The sequence below is a fragment of the Sphaerodactylus townsendi genome, linkage group LG05 (assembly GCF_021028975.2).
Source record: "Sphaerodactylus townsendi isolate TG3544 linkage group LG05, MPM_Stown_v2.3, whole genome shotgun sequence".
Lineage (NCBI taxonomy): Eukaryota > Metazoa > Chordata > Lepidosauria > Squamata > Sphaerodactylidae > Sphaerodactylus > Sphaerodactylus townsendi.
Window position 1 is genome coordinate 88,416,465 of NC_059429.1, and position 19,157 is coordinate 88,435,621.

General features: G+C 38.8%; 1 protein-coding gene across 5 annotated transcripts in view; it reads left to right on the top strand.

Annotated features, from left to right (window-relative positions):
• Positions 1 to 19,157, top strand: part of IKBKE (inhibitor of nuclear factor kappa B kinase subunit epsilon) — a 50,804-nt gene that overhangs the window by 17,840 nt on the left and 13,807 nt on the right. For 3 of the 5 annotated variants that reach the window (XR_007244685.1, XM_048498905.1, XM_048498907.1), the window contains exons 8-15: positions 761 to 940; positions 1,276 to 1,472; positions 2,729 to 2,761; positions 3,592 to 3,656; positions 6,306 to 6,397; positions 7,351 to 7,452; positions 9,532 to 9,607; positions 10,480 to 10,592. Coding sequence is in view for 4 of the 5 variants with exons in the window: in XM_048498905.1 (XP_048354862.1) it covers positions 761 to 940; positions 1,276 to 1,472; positions 2,729 to 2,761; positions 3,592 to 3,656; positions 6,306 to 6,397; positions 7,351 to 7,452; positions 9,532 to 9,607; positions 10,480 to 10,592 (858 nt within the window). In the remaining variant the exon portion in view is untranslated. The remainder of the gene's footprint in view (positions 1 to 760; positions 941 to 1,275; positions 1,473 to 2,728; positions 2,762 to 3,591; positions 3,657 to 6,305; positions 6,398 to 7,350; positions 7,453 to 9,531; positions 9,608 to 10,479; positions 10,593 to 19,157) is intronic. The other 2 variants (XM_048498908.1, XM_048498909.1) reach the window with 1 other exon arrangement.

A 19,157-nucleotide genomic window follows, 5' to 3' on the forward strand; every position in this document is an offset into this window, starting at 1 on the left:
TGATTGTCTCTCCTCCTTTCTTATCTGTTCATCTTCCTCATCTTTTTTTAAACCAATTTGTAAACTAAAGAAAATAGTGGTTTTATGAGTAGTTATTGCCTAGTGATGTGACCTGTTTTAGATTGGGGTCTCATCCATCAGTTGAATGCCTTTGGTGTAGAGAACTAGAGATACTGATAAATGAGAAAGGTTATCCCAGTGGTTCTTAACCTGGGGGTCGGGACCCCTTTGGGGGTCGAACGACCCTTTCACAGGGATCGCCTAAGACTCTTTGCATCAGTGTTTTCCATCTGTAAAATGGATAAATGTTAGGGCTGGGGGTCACCACAACATGAGGAACTATATTAAAGGGTTATCCTATCTGGATGCTATCTTAACTTTTCTCCTGTTTAAAAAAAACTTCATTTTTTAAGTTTCTGAGAAAAATTGGGAGATGATTGCTTTGTGACTAGATCCTCTAGCTAACATTTGAAAGCAGAATCACATGGGCTATTAGGGCTGTGTGGGTACTATTTACACTGCTCCTCAGCTATGACTTCTGGCATTGGTGTGGGTAATACTTGTGTGAATCTGATGATGTCACATTATTCCATGCTATAAACATAACTGAAGTGATGTGGATTGCAGCCTTATGAAACAGCAGCCATTCTACAGCAGTAATGCATAAACAGGGGTTGAGCCATGCAAAGTCATCCCCTTCTGCTGGGGTGGGTGTGCATAGGAGTAATATTTAACTCTTTTTCTTATTTGCTCCCTATAGTGGACTGAAAAGACTACTTGTCCCTATCCTGGCAAACATTTTGGAGGCTGATCAAAAGCAGTGCTGGGGCTTCGACCAGTTTTTTGCGGAAACCAGTGACATCCTGCACAGAACAATAATTCATGTCTTCTCTTTGTCGCAAGCTATTATGCACTGGATCTACATCCACTCCTATAACACGTAAGGATCATAATAAATATAGAAACAAGCATATAAATAATAAAATAAACTCATTCCAGCTTGAAAAAAGTTTTGCAAGTAGCATTGGACAGACTATCCAAGGCTGTTCAGTTAAAAAATGGCATTCAGCCTTACTCTCAAACACCTGCTGGAATGAAAAAGCTTTAACTAATTTGTGGGAGGTGAGAACAGGAGATCTGGCGCCCTGAGAAGGAACTGCAAAGTAAGGGCCCTCCTAATACGATCTCAGAGAAGTGATATAGGTATATGAAAATGTAGATATATAGATAAATGAAAACAGTGATCCATTATTCTTCCCTCTTTGTCTTCTTCAGAGCTACTGTATTTCTAGAAGAGGTCTTCAGGCAAACGAATATAGCTGCTAACCACCAGGAATACTTCTTTGAGGGTCATTCGTATGCATTGAAGCCCAATCTTCAGGCTCATAATTTCCCCAGGACCACAGAAAACTGCCCTCTGATCATGTTGAGCACAGAACTGGAAGATCCAGTGGTGCTGAGGTACAGAGATCGTGAGTATAGATAACTTGTCACATGTCTTGCTGTTCTCTTTGGCCATTTCGACATTCCTGTCATAGTTATTTACAACTGTGTTTTCTTTATTAGATCACTTCCCATTAGTCATCCCCCCCAAAAAAGATGATGATAGTCACAGACCTGCATTTATGGCAGAAATAATACATTGTGCAAAATAAGTTGACTTGCAACTTGTGTTATTCAGTCTCATCAGCTAGAAAAAGTTACCAGCAAGGGATAGATTGATAGTTATTATGTGGATTCTCATATGCTTTTCTCTGAAAAACCACCCCACTGGTTTAGGGATCAGTTGCAGAAAAAATAACAGAAGTATAATCCTAAATAGAGTTACCCTCTTCTATTCTGAATTTATAAAGGTGTAACTCTATTTAGGACTGCATTGTAGATCTCTTCCACTCTGTACTGGAACCACATTTATCATGTCATATTGTATCAACATAGTGCAACATTCTAAAAACTGTTAGTCTCTAAAATAAGCTCTCCCTGTTCGAATTTGTATAAAAAGTAGTTGCCGTTATAATGGAGTAGATGTGCCATCAAGCTGCAACCAACTCACAGAGATCACAGGACTATGGAGATTTCAAGGCAAGAGATGAGCAGAGATGGTTTGCCACTGCCTGTCTTTACATAACAGTCTCAATTGTTCTTGTGGTCTCCCATACAATCACTAATTGGCCAACCCAGTTTAGCTTTTGAGCTCTGCTGAGATCAGGCTACAACATTCAGGCTGCTTCAACATTGGAAAACACCATTTTACAGAACCCCAGTATCTGTGGATTGCTTATTTTGGGCACTAGATGTCACCATTGCTCTGCAGCAGCAACAATATCTTTACTGAGGAAGCGGATCTTGCCTGTGCTGCTCATTACATCACTTTCACAGCAGTGTCCTGTCCTTAGTTTCAAAGCATGGAGGAAAGCAGTGGCTTGTTTGGAAAATAATTTGAAACTATGGCTAGTTTGGTTCTGGTGGGTTTTCTGGAAAATAATTTGAAACTATGGCTAGTTTGGTTCTGGTGGGTTTGGTTTTCTGGTGGATCTTGTTCCTAACGTTTTGCCTGCATCTGTGGCTGGCATCTTTAGAGGTATATCACAGAGTTTAGTTAGTTTGTTTGTTAAATTAGTTTGTTAAATTAGGATTTGATTAACAGGCAATCATTCAAATCATGTTTGCTTTAACAAATGCTGTTTTTTTTAAATCCTTCACTCCTTCCTCTGCATCATCTTCATAGACATGGCCTGCATTATGGCCAGGGAAGTATCAGGTAATAAACCAGGATTAACTCAAGATGGCACGCTCATATGACATGCAAGACTGTCATTAACTAAGAATCCTAGAAATAACACCTAGTGAATGATTTGCAACATACTTTGGTAGCATATAGCAATTTTTGAATGATGAAAATAAGTATTAATACTATACATATGCACTGAAGAGGACGCACATGCACTGAAGAAGATTAGCAAAAACGCACTTCAGCGCGCAGGCATTTTGCTGCTGCTTCTTTGAACCTTACTGCTCCTTTGAACTTGTACAATTTGGCAGCAGGTTGCTGTGCCTTTTCCATGTTTTCCATTGGACTGTGAATGAAATATTTATAGAATTACGGTCGGGAGAACCTTATGGACTCATGGAATCATTCCTGATTATGTTATTTTGTAAATATTGCATATATGCACTTTAGTCATTGTTGGTATTAACACTTCCTTGTGCAATTCCTGTTGTGTGGCAAGTTTTTTGGGGTTTGGCCAACCTTGTTCCTTGTTTTAGTCTTGCCCTCATTCTTCCTTTCCATTCCTCTAACAGAAGAAGGCCTGTTAGGATTTTATGACTCCTCTTAGTCTGCCACCCTGACCTGGATAACCCAGGCTAGCTTGATCTGGTCAGATCTTGGAAGCTGAGCAAAGTCAGCCCTAGTTTGGATGGGAGACTCCCAGATTTGTATGCATCAATGATGGCAAGAAGATCCTGGGAAATAGCCAAACCATCGAAATTACAAACACATGTAACACTACTCTGTTTTCCTGTTTGTTATTATTTTAATATTGCTGTGGAATTCTTTTACCTTTCTTTTCCCCCCCTTTGTTTCTGCAGCGACTTTGGAGTTTCCAAAGTTTCTCCCACAAGTTGATGTCATAGCAGACTGCAGTACAGCAAAGGTATATGTTGGTTTCAGGCTGAAAAAGACCTTAAACCATTTGGATATTTATTTTTCACCTGGGCAATATGGAGATCAAAGATTTATATCCATCATCCAGTTCTTGATGCTCAAAACTCAAGAAGTCATTTATTTAGAATGTTTTAACCTTTCTTTTCCTCTGATGAATTAAAGGTGGCAATAGATAAGTAAGCAGGTTGATTACGGAAGTGCTTTTTCTCTCTTTAACTCTATGCATCAATGTATCTTTGCTCACCCAAAGCTTATACATAGACTGCCTGCTTTGGAGCCAAAGTCTGTGGTCAGAAAGAAAAAGATAAACTGAGTGTGGTTACGTCAAGTGACAGGAGTGGAGTGGAAAACGCTGCCCAAATCAATCTTGTCTCATGTTTTAGCCACCTCTGTCTCTCCTTCAGGATAGGTGCAAGTTAAGCTGACTGCTTTATCGGACCAAAGATTTACCTGTTCCAGTATTCTATTTGAAATAGTGACGAACCAGAAGTCCCCCAGAAATTTAGTAGCAGGACAGGAAAATACAACCACCTTTCCCTGGTATTCCAAAGTTCATTGCTTCTGGATATGGATTGTATTGTATCTAGAAAGAAAAAGCATCCCCAGTGCAGGAATTATTTCCTTTCCTCCTCTTTCTGCTCTCCATACTTACTTTTGTTCATACATTTTCCTATGGTATGGATTTATTTGTCTTACCCCAGGGAAAGAGCAGGAGGGAATTTATTTGCATTGCCAGTCCCTTCCAATCTAGCATTCTTCTTACATCCTTGGTCACACTTTCATTCCAGAGTCCCCATCCTCTGTACTCTTGCTTTCTGTGCATTGTATGTGTGTCTGATTTGGATCATACACATCAGGGATGACCCTACACTTTCTAAAGCACTGAGGAAAGTTCCCCTCCCCCCCCCCCCAAATAATCAGTCTGTTCTATCAGGAACTGAGTAGCCCTTACTTTATGAGCACAGCTGTGAGTGATGTTATATAACACATCTTGTTCCACCTTTAACTTATATAAAATAAATTGGACTTTTTCTATTCTGTTCTAAAGACCTTCCCAGAAAGGTGTAGAGTGCCACTGTATTACCACACTCTACTCCTTGTCAGAAATTATTTGGCACCAGAGACTTATGAACAGTTTTTAAAAGCTAGAAAAAATTATTAGAACTAGGTTGTTTGGCATTGTCACAAAGAGAAAACAGGAAAGTTTCAAAATCAGGCACCTATTGACAGAGTGATGTTGCTGTTCCATTTTATACACTGTTATCAAATTTGGACCCATTGGTCCCTGGCAAGAGGTTACAACTAACTTGATTTACAGAAAGCTTTAAATACTGTCAGTTTTCCTTCAGGTTGGTTCTACTTAGTTACACATTAGCAAAGTCCTGGAATCCATGACAGCATCCATTTTTTTAAAAAAAGCTGATGTCCAGGAAAGTCAACAGGTCACAATACCAACACATGGCTGCATGAAGCAACCTTGTACTAGATCAGACCATTTATTTATCTAGCTTAGTGTTATCTACTCTGATAGGCAAGAGCTCTTCAGAGTCTCAGGCAGAGAGAGGTATGAGATTACCCCCTCCCACAAGGCACTTTACATTCAGGAAGATGGGTAGCTCTGTGTTAATCTATTCCTGCCAGTCAGAGAAATATTAAATTGGCACCAGAGGCATGTAGAGTTCAAACAAAGATTTAGGTATTTATTTACAAGGGAATTGAAGTAAATCAGGAAGGGTTTTAAGCCAGGAATCACTTTAATATGTATATACAAGAAGCTGGTTCAGAGAAGATACTTATTTTCAAGATGTTTCAATATCTTTAAATGGCTGTTACAAGGGTAGGCACTAACTCCAGTACCTTCAAGTTTGTTACAGTCACTTAGAAAAAAAATCCTAATTTTGAGGAGGTGTTTCTTTTTCTGTTAAGAAACTTGTAATTCCAGTGCTGACCTCACTTCAGTTAAGTGTAACCGACAAAGGTCCTAAACTACTAGACTATCTCCCTTAGCGGAGACATCTGTTTCACACGGTGCTTACCAGAGAAGGACTTGTGATTTTCCCCTAGAAAACCTAACCCTTACTCTGTTTACACTTCCACCATCCTCAGGAGTTTCACTGCCCCATATCTGGGTGAGTTCTCAGAGAAACGAAACCAAGTCACCAGTGTGATTAATTAGGGTTTCTGTGTAATGGTTAACTACAGAAATTTGGCACAGATTCCTTCACAGAAATCTGCCCTTATTGGCCTTTACTCCAAGTTGCTCAGCTCTCACAGAACTGGCCCTCAGCCTCCAGAGCATGGATCTATATCAGAATAACCCGTTCACTCCAGCATTCCAAACAGTTCTCTCCTCAGCACTAGTTGCCTTCGGGTTAAGAATGTCCAGGAGTTCTCTCTTGCCAAACAGGCTGCAGTCTCCCGTAACTTTTTAGTCTTGAAACATTCTAAGGTCAAAATGAGCTTAAGTAGCAATATATGTTACAAGGGGTATTTCCCAAGCTCTGCTGTCTGACATCCTTTAACTGGAACATGCAAAGAATATGCTCTGTGAGTGAGCCACAGCTCTTCCTATTCATCTAGCTGGTCTTGAAATGGTATTTATAGCACAGTCACATCCCCTTTTTTATTTGTATTCCAGGATGTTGTGAGTGCAACTTACTACACCTTGAGGGTAGCACGGTCACTTCTGCAGGGCCAGGAACTAGTTCTCAGAGGCTTGTATTGGATGAGGTAAGTAAAATGCCCTTTGTTGGTGCTTTGTAAATTAGAGAACTGGGCATATTTTATATTTCTGCAACCAGTTAAGATTGCTCGGACTTTAAATCACATCACTTAATGTGATGTCACATCACTTAATCACTTAAATCACATCACTTAATGTTTCCCAAACAGCCTATTGAATACACATGTAAATATCTGTCATATTCTGTCTTTTCCTGGTGAGTGAATGTTCCCACTGGCTTGCCTAATCTGAGGCATTGCTTTCTGGCCCCAAAACACATTTCTAATGACTGGCTGTTGTTTGATTTTCCCATTTTTATCCCCTCAAACTCAAATATTTAGCTTTTGTCTATGATCGAACTCACTGTGAGGTGTTGAATGAGATTGTGCCATTCTTCCCTACTCCAGTTTACGCACACATGCAAGAGATAAGGGCCTAAATGCACAGAGCCTTTTGTGCATAGGTTCCATTGTTAGCGTCCATAGAAATTCATGATGAACGAATTGCATGAATTGGGTTGCCTTGCAAATGTTGTAATTGCACATAAATGTTCATTTCAATACACAAGCAATAGGTAGGGCAGACATTCTGTGGGGAGCGCCAATATTATCCCAGTTCCTTGCTGAATGTCAAGTTTAAACATTTTCAAATGAAATGAAATTGCTTGGGCCTGGAAGGGTATGTTTCATCTGAGGCCAATTCTCTTCTTTTCACCCATTACACTTTTTTGGAGATCCCGACTTGATGGTTTATAACTCACAGATAAATCACTACATTCAGCAGTGGTCACTTTGTTAGCCCAGTTGACTTTCTGCATCATCCAGAGTAAATTTGTCACAATCAAGAGTCTCAACTTTAAGCAGAAATAGATATGAAAATGCAGAGATACTTACTGCAGAGGCACAGTTCTGTACAAATGATCTGAAGCTTAAACAGTTCATAGGTCTGTGCCTTTTTGCAGTGAATCCCTGAAGACAGAATGCCTGCAGATTCTGGAGAAGAGGCACGCCATGGCAGCAATACTAGCTTGCTCACAACAACAGGAGATGAAGACCCTACTGCTGTAAGCATTGTCCTGGAGTAAACTGTGTGATTCTGGCATCAGCCTTGAACTTTATGTGCAGTAGACTGTTTGCATGAATTCTGCTGTCCTTCCAATATATTAAATGTCAATTGTCTAAAACTAGGGAAATCCTTGGAGCTATCACGAGGTTATTGAAATTCCAACTGCTGGGTTGGAGTTTGGTTTTCTCATGCATATTCTTTGCCATTGGTGTGTTAGGTTTTGTGTTTTGATATTCTTCCTGTTTTGTCCCCCTTCCCCCCACTCCTTGCAGGGACCCATTCTTGGCATTTCCCTAAAAATACAAAAGTAATGAAAGCAGCCTGCATAATATTGATATAAGAAATATCAACATCATGTTTAAAGGGCTAAAAAACAAAAACAGCAACCTTCGATCTTGGCTTTTGGTGGGGGAGCAACTCAGAAAGAGTGAACCCCCAAACTGAGAGGGAAACACTGGGATTTCCACACTCTCACTAACTGTGGGGCTTCCAGAATCCTTTGTTCTGCAACTTGGATGGAGTCAGTACAGAAATTTCTGCCTGCAGGAACTGTACCCGCGCTGTGCAGCCAAGCACCAGTGTATAATTGGTTTTCATCTCTAGCATCTGTCAGCTGAGCAAACCTGATTGGAAGGCAGCTGTTGCAGGGAAGAAAGGGAGCACCTAAATTCACTAACAAGAGCAGCTTAATTCTCCATCTCTCCCTTCCTCCAGTTTGACTCTCACAAGATTTCACTGCTTTTCTGTAAAAAGTTTCACAACTCTGGAGACTTTTTCCAAGGCAGATTCTGATCTATTATGCTCTTGTCCAGTCATCTCTCATCTCAAGATTAGGAGTAGTTTTCTACCCCACCAATTCCACCATGTGAGCATGTGCTGGTCCTTCCCCATCTTCTGCTCACAACTGAAATAGACTAGTGTGGCTTGCAGTTCACATGTAGGATAGTTCTACATTAAGATATATATGTATATCCTTGAGACTCTTCCCACTTGTTTATTTCTGTGTAGTACACCACTGAATCAGGAACATGGAAAGTCACCCTGGAGCCTTTAGGGATCAGATTTTTCCATCCCAGGAAGCATATTCTAAATTGGTAATACATTCTAGAAATGCAAGAGCCTCTACTGTTTATGGCCATTCTGTGTGCATTAAGACCAAGGGAAGACTTGGGATAGAATTCAGTGAAATGAAGCAATAAGCTCCTTGCTTTTCTTGTAAAAGGGGCATCTACAGTGACATGAGAGATATGCATATGAATCCTGGCTTCCCAAGAGTGTAGCCTAGCTACTCTTTCCATTTAAAATTTCTTATGTTCTCTATTAAATGGTACAGTAAAATAATGAAGCCGCAGAAATGAAATTAGAGACTGGCACTGCCATTTTGAGCTTTGGATAAATGCATGTGAGGGGGGTGGGGATGGAAAGGGAGGAATCTTACCACGTATTAAAATATTAAAACCCATTCATGAAGGAGGATGAAGACTTTATAACCCATAATTATTCTGTGACATCATACGCCAAAAATCAGCTTGATACGTATTCTGCCTTCACTTTCCCAGTTAGACCATTTCCACATTGCTGTTCACTTCTCATTAGTGTTCTGGATGTTTTCATCTCCCAAATTCAGATGCCCATTTATTTGCATTTTGTCCCAACTTGTGAGTCTGTTTCACCTACACTTGTGTTCCATCTCAGATGCCAAAGTCCTACTTTTGTTTTCCCTTGTATAGCATGTGGATCCAGATTTCTTTTTCCAAACTGGAACTTAGGTTGCAAATAACTTTTTGCTGTCTGAAAATGTGCAATCTTTACACAAGTGCACACTCAATCACTTGCTAAAATATTCATTGCAGTCAGGGGTGCTGTGTGGATAGTTAAAGCTATTGGTTAATTCTGGTGACATCACTACATAAAAGGCACATTCACTCTTCCCAAATTCAACCCCCAACAATGCTAGTTTGAAACTTTTAAAAAACCACATCTGTTGGTATCTGCAAAAAGATGTCTATGAAAATAGGAAAATCCAGAGTGAAGCCAGTCCATCTGAATTAAAACTGTACTTTTCATACAATTACAGGTATGAAACGGTTGCTGGAGACTGTGAGGCTCCTGAAGTCAAAGAGTTGGCTGAAATAAAATCAAGACTTCAGTCTGTGAGTTGCTCTCATGATATGCTGCTAATAGCAGTTGGATTAGTGAGTGTCCTTTTCTGTCAGTGAAGCTCAGGGAATCTCCAGGAATGGAGCTGGGCGTGATGTCAAGGCATTCAGGGACAGCGGAAAACTGATGAAAATTTCCTTCCCAAACTGGCAGAAGTACTCTTTTACTGGCAGAAAAGTTCAAACAACAGGATGTATCCATAGTTTGAAGTAACAAGTCGTGACCATTAAAAGACGTCATACTTGTGCATGTTTCAAGTGTTCAGAATGGTTCACTTGCCCTTGCTCTCACATGGTTGGGTGGGAAGCATCGGAAGCAGAGGGAACTTTGGGCTAACGTGGAATTCCTCTAAGCTGCGGAGATGAAACTCAGGCCATGAGGGAGGACGCATCCTGTGGCACCTCCCCAGGCCAGTTCTTCTCATGTGGTCCAGCATTTCCCCCAACCCTGCGTTCTAGAAAGGAGCCTTGCTGCAGGTGACTGTACTTTTTGCTGTAAATTCCTATGTCCAGGCCTTTGTTTGTGATGACTAGTCTGGGCCTCTGATAAATAGATGCAAAGAAATGGTGGGTTTGAAGAATTTGTCACTGCATCTGCTTTTCCTTTTCTTTTTAAAAACGTTTTTTACTAACTGGTAAAAAGTGAATTTTAACTGATTCCTCCACTGTAACTGTCTCAAATGCTGTGTTCAATGCAGAATTAGGGCTTTAAAAGTTCACCCAAACAATTCAAACTTCATATTTTAAATGGCACCAAAACCTTTTCATGTTTTTCTGAAGCATACGTGAAAAGTCCTAAAACATAAGTAATGGCCTACAGTAGGACCCCCCTGCCCCCAATCTAAATGCTGTCTTTCATGACCCAGGTTGCTGAAGATCTTTCCAGATGTTCCCACAGCATTTCTGAATATCAAGCAATTGTACGGTGTGTTTTATCTGAGGTAGAAAAGAGAAGGAGTCAATTGAAAGATGATAAGAGGTAAGTAAAATGGAATTGTCAAGAGTTTGAAGTACATAAAACATGTTTTATAAATATATACATCCTGACAACTGAGTGAGTTTTCTATTGTCAAAATCATCAGCTAAAAATACAAGGAAATATAGCAGTCATGGGGCTGGGGGAGGTGAGCCAGAACAGCTTCCGCTGTTTCTGTCCTCTTATCATTGAGTAGCTGATTGCTGAATCAATTGATACGGGAGCATCTTTTTTTGTTTGTTTCTGTTGCCTTCCTGTGACACTAGATTATTGCTCTCCACTGTCCAAAATCACACCCTCCAAGTCTTACAGTGGCCAAACCAACCCCAGGGATTGGGAGAGGAAGGGGAGAGAAGTTGTGTTACTCATCCACAAGTGACGTAATAAGTTGTACCCAGGAAGAACTGATTATTCTCTCGGCAATATTCTGTTCGGCAATAATGAGTTAAATCCTGACTAGCATTTCTGTAGGTACGAGGACTTCCATTCATAGAGTATTATTTTCTCTTTCCCCCTCCTGTTGGAGCCCCAAAATTTCATTCAGAAAAGAAGTCAGAATTGGGAGTTTGCACAATATTTTTCCTTTTGTAATCTAACCAAACCTTCAAAATAGCTTTCCTAAAGTAATGGTTTGTAAATTCTCTAAAAGGTTTGCCTTTGGAATACCATAAATAAAAATGCCAGCCAAAATGGAGATCGAAGCCTTCTAAATTTAATATTTTGCTATTTTCAAGCATCATCCAGTCTTTAAACCACACCAGGGTGGCTGCATAGTAGTACAGTTTTAAATCTGGTAGACCAAGCCCCCCCCCCCCTTTCTGTATGATCAATAAGACATTTATACTTTATTCTCGGTTTTTTACCTTCCCAAATGAAATGTAGAATGTCTTTTTTCCATTCTGAGAAAAATTTATTAGTTATTATTATGGGAATTGATTGAAATAAAAAAAATCATCCTGGAGAGTACATTTGCTTTAACTGCTGCAATTCTTCCTAGTAGGGATAATTTCAATTTTCCCCATTTTTTAAGATTGTTCTTTATATCTTTCCAAAGGGGGGTATAATTATTGGAAAAGAGTAGAATATTTTGTTTGGCTAAATTGATTCCTAAATATTTTACTTCATTGACAAGCTGGTAATTGGTTAAAGCACTAATTTTATTCTCTTCAGATTTTGGCAAGTTAAATGCCATAATTTTGGTTTTTTCCTCATTAACCTTCAAACCAGTAACTGTACTAAATTTTTGGAAAGTAGATTTTAAAGAGTTACATGATCTTAGTGGGTCTTCAATCATCACCGCCAAATCATCAGCAAAAGCTTTTATTTTGTATTCAAAATTATTTACTTTGATTCCTTTAATTGATTTGTCTAATTTTATATTTTGGATCAATATTTCAATAGCTAGGACAAACAGCAGGGGGGACAAAGGGCACCCCTGCCTGGTTCCTTTTTTTATATGAATTAACTGGGAGAGTTCACCATTGATTTTAAGTTTTGCTAGTTGGGAGCAATAAATAGATCCTACCCAACTCTGAAAGTTACCAGGGCCAATTATTTGATTCAATAACATATTGAGATAACTCCAGTTTAGGTTGTCGAAGGCCTTTTCCAAATCATAAAACATAATTAATGCTTTTTTATTAATTTGTTTGTGGAGATATTCCACCATGTTCACTATAGTTCTAACATTATTTCTCAGGTATCTAGTTGGCAAAAAACCATTTTGATCTCCACCAATTATCTCTTTTAATATTTCTCTAATTCTTGCAGCTAAAATAGCTGCGTAAACTTTATAATCGGTGTTGAGTAAGGAGATTGGCTGAAAGTTCTTAACATTGGTATGGTCCAATCCTTCCTTAAGTATTAAAGAAATGACCGCTTCACGCCAGGAACAAGGTATTTGTCTAGTCTTAAGTATATTGTTCATAGTTTCTACTAATAATGGTGTTATTTCATCTTCAAATTTCTTATAGAAAAGACTTGTAATTCCATCAGGTCCTGGAGTCTTTCCTAACTTTAATTTACTGATCTGATTTTTTACTTCCTCTTCTGTTATTTCTTTGTTTAATTGTTCCCTTTGATCTTGTGATATTTTAAGTTTACAGTGTTCTTTAATGTAGTTAATTTGCTGAACCTTATCCACGTCAGTTGATTGGTATAATGAAGAATAAAATTCTACAAACCTGTTCATAATCTCATCTTGTTTTGTATAACTCTTGCCTTTATCAACCACCTTAGCTATATATCTATTTCTATTTTCTTGTCTTAACTTGAAGGCTAACCATTTACCTGGTTTGTTGGCCTGATCAAAAGAGTTTACTTTGGCATAAGTTAACTTTTTATCCATTTCTTGAGTGTACAATGTCGCTATTAGGTTTTGCAAATCATTAAGCTCTCTTATAAAAGTTTTATTCTTAGGATCATTTTCAAGTTGTTTCTCTTTGTCCCTTATTGCCATTCTTAATTCTTCCTCATATTTATTTCTCCTTTTCTTAAGTATACTATTTTCTTTCACAAAGAAACCTCTCATGTAGATTTTTAATGTCTCCCATACTGTATTTATACTTATTTCTTCTGTCTTATTTATTTGGATAAATTCCTTTAGGTCCTTTTTCCCTTTCATAATAATATCAGGTTTTTTAAGCAAATAGTCATTTAGTTTCCAGTACCTTGACTTGTTCCTCTTATTAATATTCCATATAACAGGATTATGATCAGATAGTGTTTTGGGTTCTATTGAAACTTTCTCAGTAGCCACAATCAAATCTTTAGATCCAATATACATGTCCAATCTGGAGTGAGTACCAAAAAATTTGGAATAGAAAGTATATTCCTTTGCATTTCCATATCTTGTCCTCCATAGATCCTCAACATTAAAATAATCACATAGTTCAAAGAAGGTTCTAGGAAGTTTTCCGTGAGTAGATTTATCCTTTCTCAAAGAGGTTTTATCTAAATGCGGTGATATGACCCCATTCCAGTCACCCATAAAACAAATACTCTTATAATTCAAATCCTGCAGCTGGTTTAACAATTCAGTAAAGAATTCACTTTTTTTGTTATTAGGAGCATAAACCCCAACAATTAATGTTTTGTAGTCAAACCAATCTACTTCAACCCCTACAAATCTTCCTTTTGGGTCAGTAACAATCAATCTAGGTTTATATTGTTCTTTAACATAAATTACTACCCCTTTCTTTTTTTTTGAGCTAGCTGACACAAAATACATGCCCAGTCTGTCATTGCGCAATAAGCTTTGGTCCTGTAAATTTACGTGGGTCTCTTGTAAACAAATTAAGTCAAAGTTATTTTTAAGTAAATGATGGAAGGTTCTTTTCCTTTTTTGTGGAGAGTTAAGTCCATTTATATTCCAAGATATTATCTTCATATCTAAAGAAGATTTTAAATTGCCTCAATAAATTAAAAATAAATAATAAATTGCAAAATAGACCGACTTACTAACCTTATTAAGAATACCTTTATAGTCTTGCTGAAGCCTATTTAAAAATTCTTGTGCCTGCTGAACCGATGTCACTCTATAAGTCCTGGAATTAAATGTTGCTCTTAAACCTTCCAATTCTTCCCACATAAACCTGATATTATTTCTTTTTAAGACATCTGTTAGGAAGAAGTAGTCACGTCTTTTTTGGCGAATCCGTCCTGGGATCTCTTTGAGAATAAGTATTTCTTTATCTTTGATCTTCATTTTCCCTTTTGCATTTTTCTTGAGAATTTCTTCTCTTGTTTTACTTCTGGAAAAAAAAATTAGAATATCTCTTTCTCTTTTAAACTCATCTCTTGTCTTAGTATTGACCCTTATTATTTTTGTTATGTCTTCCTCTAGCACATCCTCTTCTGTGTCCACATACTTAGATAGATGGTATAGCATTTTTTTCTCAACATTTTCTCCTTCTTCTTCTATTACACCTCTAAATCTTAATATATTAGATTTCTGCCTCAATTCAACAAGGGCCATTTGATTAGCCAGTCTTTCCATTTCAGTTTCTGAATCTACAAATTTCTGATTAGCTTTTTCCTGGGCATCTTGTAATTTTCTCACTTCAAGATTCAGTCTGTTCACTTTCTCCTCAGTTTCTCTCAGTTTGGATAGATCTGTTTTCATCTGGGTAATTTCACTATCTAGCTTTTGGAATTTATTTTCAATACCAGATAGCTTTAATTCCAGGCGGGAAAAGTACTCCAAATTCTCTTTTTGCATTGCTGACATCTTTTCTAGTACCTGATCCATCTTATTATCAGGGTCAGATTTGTCAGAAACACTATTTTTCCGTTTAGGTGGCATTGTTGACATTGTAATCACAAATCTCCTTGACTTATATTGCCCTGCAGTTAGTTCTCTGTTGTTTTTTCACTGCTTCCTGGAATTATACAAAACTCCTCCTCTCAGTTAACTCCTTGCCGGTCGCGTCAGCCCTCTTGAGTCTCATAAGCTCGTCCCCGGCATTTACATATAGTTCAACCAAACTTTTAAATTATTGCCCGCCTTTTAAAAGCTTCGCCAGCCTCTGTATTTTGTTATTTGTTACTTGCTAGCCTTCATGATGTTGCTGAAAGTCATGCTGTCCCTCTGCAAAGCCCATTCAAGCCTCGTCTGGAAACGCCTCCATAGCTGGTGTGAAAGGAAAACTCCCTGGTCGGGCTACCGAAAGAGCCTCTTTACTGCCGCCAGCTAAGCGTTATGAAGCAAACAAATGCTTCTCGTCTTCCCTCCTTTCTCCGGAAGGGAAAAAAATCTCCTCTTCAGCTCATTGCAGAGCCAAAAGAGGGAATTTCACTCAAAAGGCAGGAATAGTCCCGGAGCAACCATCTCACGGGTGAGGCAGAGTCTGCAGCATGACCGGAAGTCCTACGTTCCTAAATTTTGGATTCTTATCGAACAGCCAATGTTCATTAACTTGCAATCAGCTACGGGCAAGTTATATCAATTGAAGGTTTTGCCAACAACAAAACAACTCTTACTGTAACATGCAAAAGAGTGGCCTGCGATGAAAAGCATAGATCTGCATACAACATTGTGTTAATTTAACGACTATGAGCTTTCCATATCATTGAGAATCTCTGGTTTTCATGCTAAATAAGCATCTATCCTAGCACTTGAAAATGAGCACTTGATCCATGAACATGAAGTAGTTGAAACAATGCTGTATGCATAGCAAATTGAAACAATAAATAAATAAATAGCCCCCTTGTATGTTCTTGGCCAGAAGACAACTTCCATATCAGGCCAATGAGCTCAGGTGAAATTGCTCACAGGTGTTGGTGCTGTGTTTTTTTGCATTCTTAAGCAGCTTATTTTCCTTTTTTCCTTGCGGGCCCTTAACTTATATGGGAAATTTGCTACCATCCAGTGATGGAGTGGTGGATATTAAGACTGAAGGATGCTTTTCTCCTAGTCTCAAGACATATGTAGTATAAAGGATACCATTTCTCTGGATTATGGATCTCTAAGGACAGCGTTAAGGTATCAGCAAAGACCGGAACTGTCTGAGATTTTCAGACAGAAAAGTCAGTCAAAGACTGCAATATGTATCCCCAGTGGCTGGAGTTTAATCAAAGATGTGATTACAATGCATCTTATATTTAGTTTGCCTTAGACAGCATCATAAAACAATCCACAAAAAGTCTAAAGAGCAGCTCAGATAATATGGGATGTTGGCAGGACACTTGGAGAGATTTGTCTCACAATGTTTTGGTTAAATCCTTGCCTTTTTGACTGACTATATTGAACTCATGTGGAGTGGCCAGTTGCATTCACAGAGCTCCAATCTTTTATTGAGGAAGGAGTGGTGAGGCATTTGTGAGACCATTCCTAAAGGACCGCTCTGATAAATCTAATTATTCACTATTCACAATTTTTTTCCCCTTCAGTTTGGGCTCCTTAATGGTAAACAATAATTTGATGCCAGTTCTATCTTAGAAAACAGATTCCAAGAGATGATGCTCAGGGAATTTAGCTCCCCTATTAGTTGTGCTCTGGGACTGTATTGTGTACAAGATTCAACTGTGCCTCCAGCCCTTTTTAGCATATACATGAAACTGCTAAAATTGATGGGATTTGGTGTGTGGTGCCATCAGCGTATTTGTGATGTTCACCTCTATTTCCTCTTTTCTTCTAAGGAGAGGTGGATGTCCTAAACAAGATTGTGGCCTGAATGAGAGTTAATAAACTGAAGCTCAATCCAAACTAGATGTTGCTGTTAATTGAGAGTTCTTTGGAGCACAATGGTGAATTATCACATATTGTGGACAGAATAACATTCCCTCCTAAGAGCAGGTTCACAGTTTGGGGCTTCTTCTTAGATTCAGGCTTATCTTTTGGTGCTCAGTGGGTATCAGTGGTTTGCAATATATTTTGCAAATGAACTTGGTATGCCAGCTGTACCCTTTTCAGAAAAGCTATGTAATCAGTGTTGTCATCCCACCAAGGTTTGATTGCTAAGGATCAACTGAAAGAGAAGTGTTATGCCAAGAAAGTTAGACTAGGACAGTGGTGGCGAACTTTTGGCATTCCAGATGTTATGGACTACAATTCCCAGTCCATAACATCTGGAGTGCCAAAGGTTCGCCACCACGGGACTAGGATCTGGGAGGCAGGTTCACATCCTCACCTTGCTATTAAGCTGGTTGGGTCATCACACTGTCTCAGACAAACTTCCTTTGCAAAGTTATTGTGAAGATAAAGTATGAAATGGAGAACCATGTAAGCTATCCTGAACTCCTTAAGGATGGATGATGTTAAAATATGATAATTAGTGTAATGCTTTTTGATGAAGTTTTGTTTAAAACTTACAACAAAATGTTTGTGGAGCATTTCGAACACTTCAAAGCATCATTAATATAAGCACCTTGTGTGGGTGTGGCCAGGAAGCAGGGCTTTATAAAGCATAACCCTGCTTTGGGCAAGATGGGATCCCAGCCCTTTGCTTATAAGCTTAAAACTTCAATCAGACCAGGAGGGAAATTCCAGTGAGTAACTGAATTGCTGTTATTTGAAGCCCTTTGCTATAGTAGCTGCTTAAGAAACAACCATCACCATAGCAACAGGTGTTACAAGAGCCTTAGTTATTGGTGTGTATGCAAGCAGATTCATCTTGCTGATTGTCACAATCATTGGCAGCCTTGTACAGCATATCTTGATCTTCTGCTGGTCTGCCCGGCAAATGTGAGTAGCTTTAGACAGTATTGTTCATGGGAGAGAGAGGGCAGTTTAGTGTGAAAACCCCAGTTCATAATGCCTTCTTTTCTGAAACACTATTTCTTATGTTTCAAACTTGGAGCCAAAATTCTGAAAAAGGAATGCTAGAAATTCCCTTCAGATACACCTTAAAACCATCAACCTGAACATCAAGCACAACACTTTAGTTTTACACTTGCACCTTATGTCTCCTTTGGTCCTCATGTTCAATCCACAAGTACTTCAGTCCACAACATCCACAAAATATCTCCCTTTCTCTCTACTCCTTTAGCAAAACTCTGGCTCATGTTTGGGTCATCTCTTGCCTTTACTACCGCAGCTTCTGCTTCTCTGGCTTTTTCTTGTTGTACTTATGTCGGCCTCCTCTCTCGGTCTCTGCTGACAAAATCATTGGTTTTCCCACCACAGTTGTCAAATCTGCCTGTCTATCCATCCTCATTTAATTCTGCTTTTCCTTCAAGAAGTTTACAGTGATATACCTTTTATCCTTGACAAAAAAAATGTGTGAAGATAGCAAACCAACCTGGTCAGTATCTTAGCTTCAGTTACATCATAGGTTGAAGGTATACTTTCCAACTTCCTGTCCCTTCTGGGGTCCATCAAAACACCACTTATCTTCAAAGCCTCCATGTCCTTAAGCTTTCTCTTCTCTGTTGGTTCTCATAGCATTTGATGCTTGCTTTTCTAGCTCCATCCCCTTGAGCTGCCTGGAGTTCTCTTGTGCCTTCAAATGACTCAGTCTTTTCTCATTTCCTGTGCCTTCTACCTGTACTTACCTCCCAGCATTCCTGCACAATGCCATCTCTCACTTCCTTTAAGTCATCATTAATAAACCATCCTATGGGGGGAGATTGTAATGGAACAGGTGCAGTGATAATGACGAAGGATATGGCAGACAAATAAATAGTGAGTAACAGATAGTAGAGTTTTGTAGAAGGGTTAGAAATAACAGGATGTTGTTAGACTTATCCCAGAGGTGTGTACCACTTTATACTGGAGGTCTTCGGAAAGTCATATGTTTGAATGCTCTTCCGGTTAAAATACTTTCTACATGTTGGGAAGAACCCTTCTCCATGATGTTCATATTTGTTCTGAATTAGTAGTTTAGCTCTTAAAATGCTAGAGGGTATCCATTCTATACCCTGTTTTTGAGATGATAATTTGTGTGATAGCCCAGAGGCAGATCAGTAATTTATGCAGGATGAAACCAAAACTAATAATATCATGGCCAATAAATCCTGCTTACTATCTACCATAAACTTTCCTATGAAAATGGGTCAGCCACTGTAGAAGGGTGATAGACACGTTTTCTGCTTGTGTACTAGAATTTAGAATGGTGGGGAAAGGAGAGA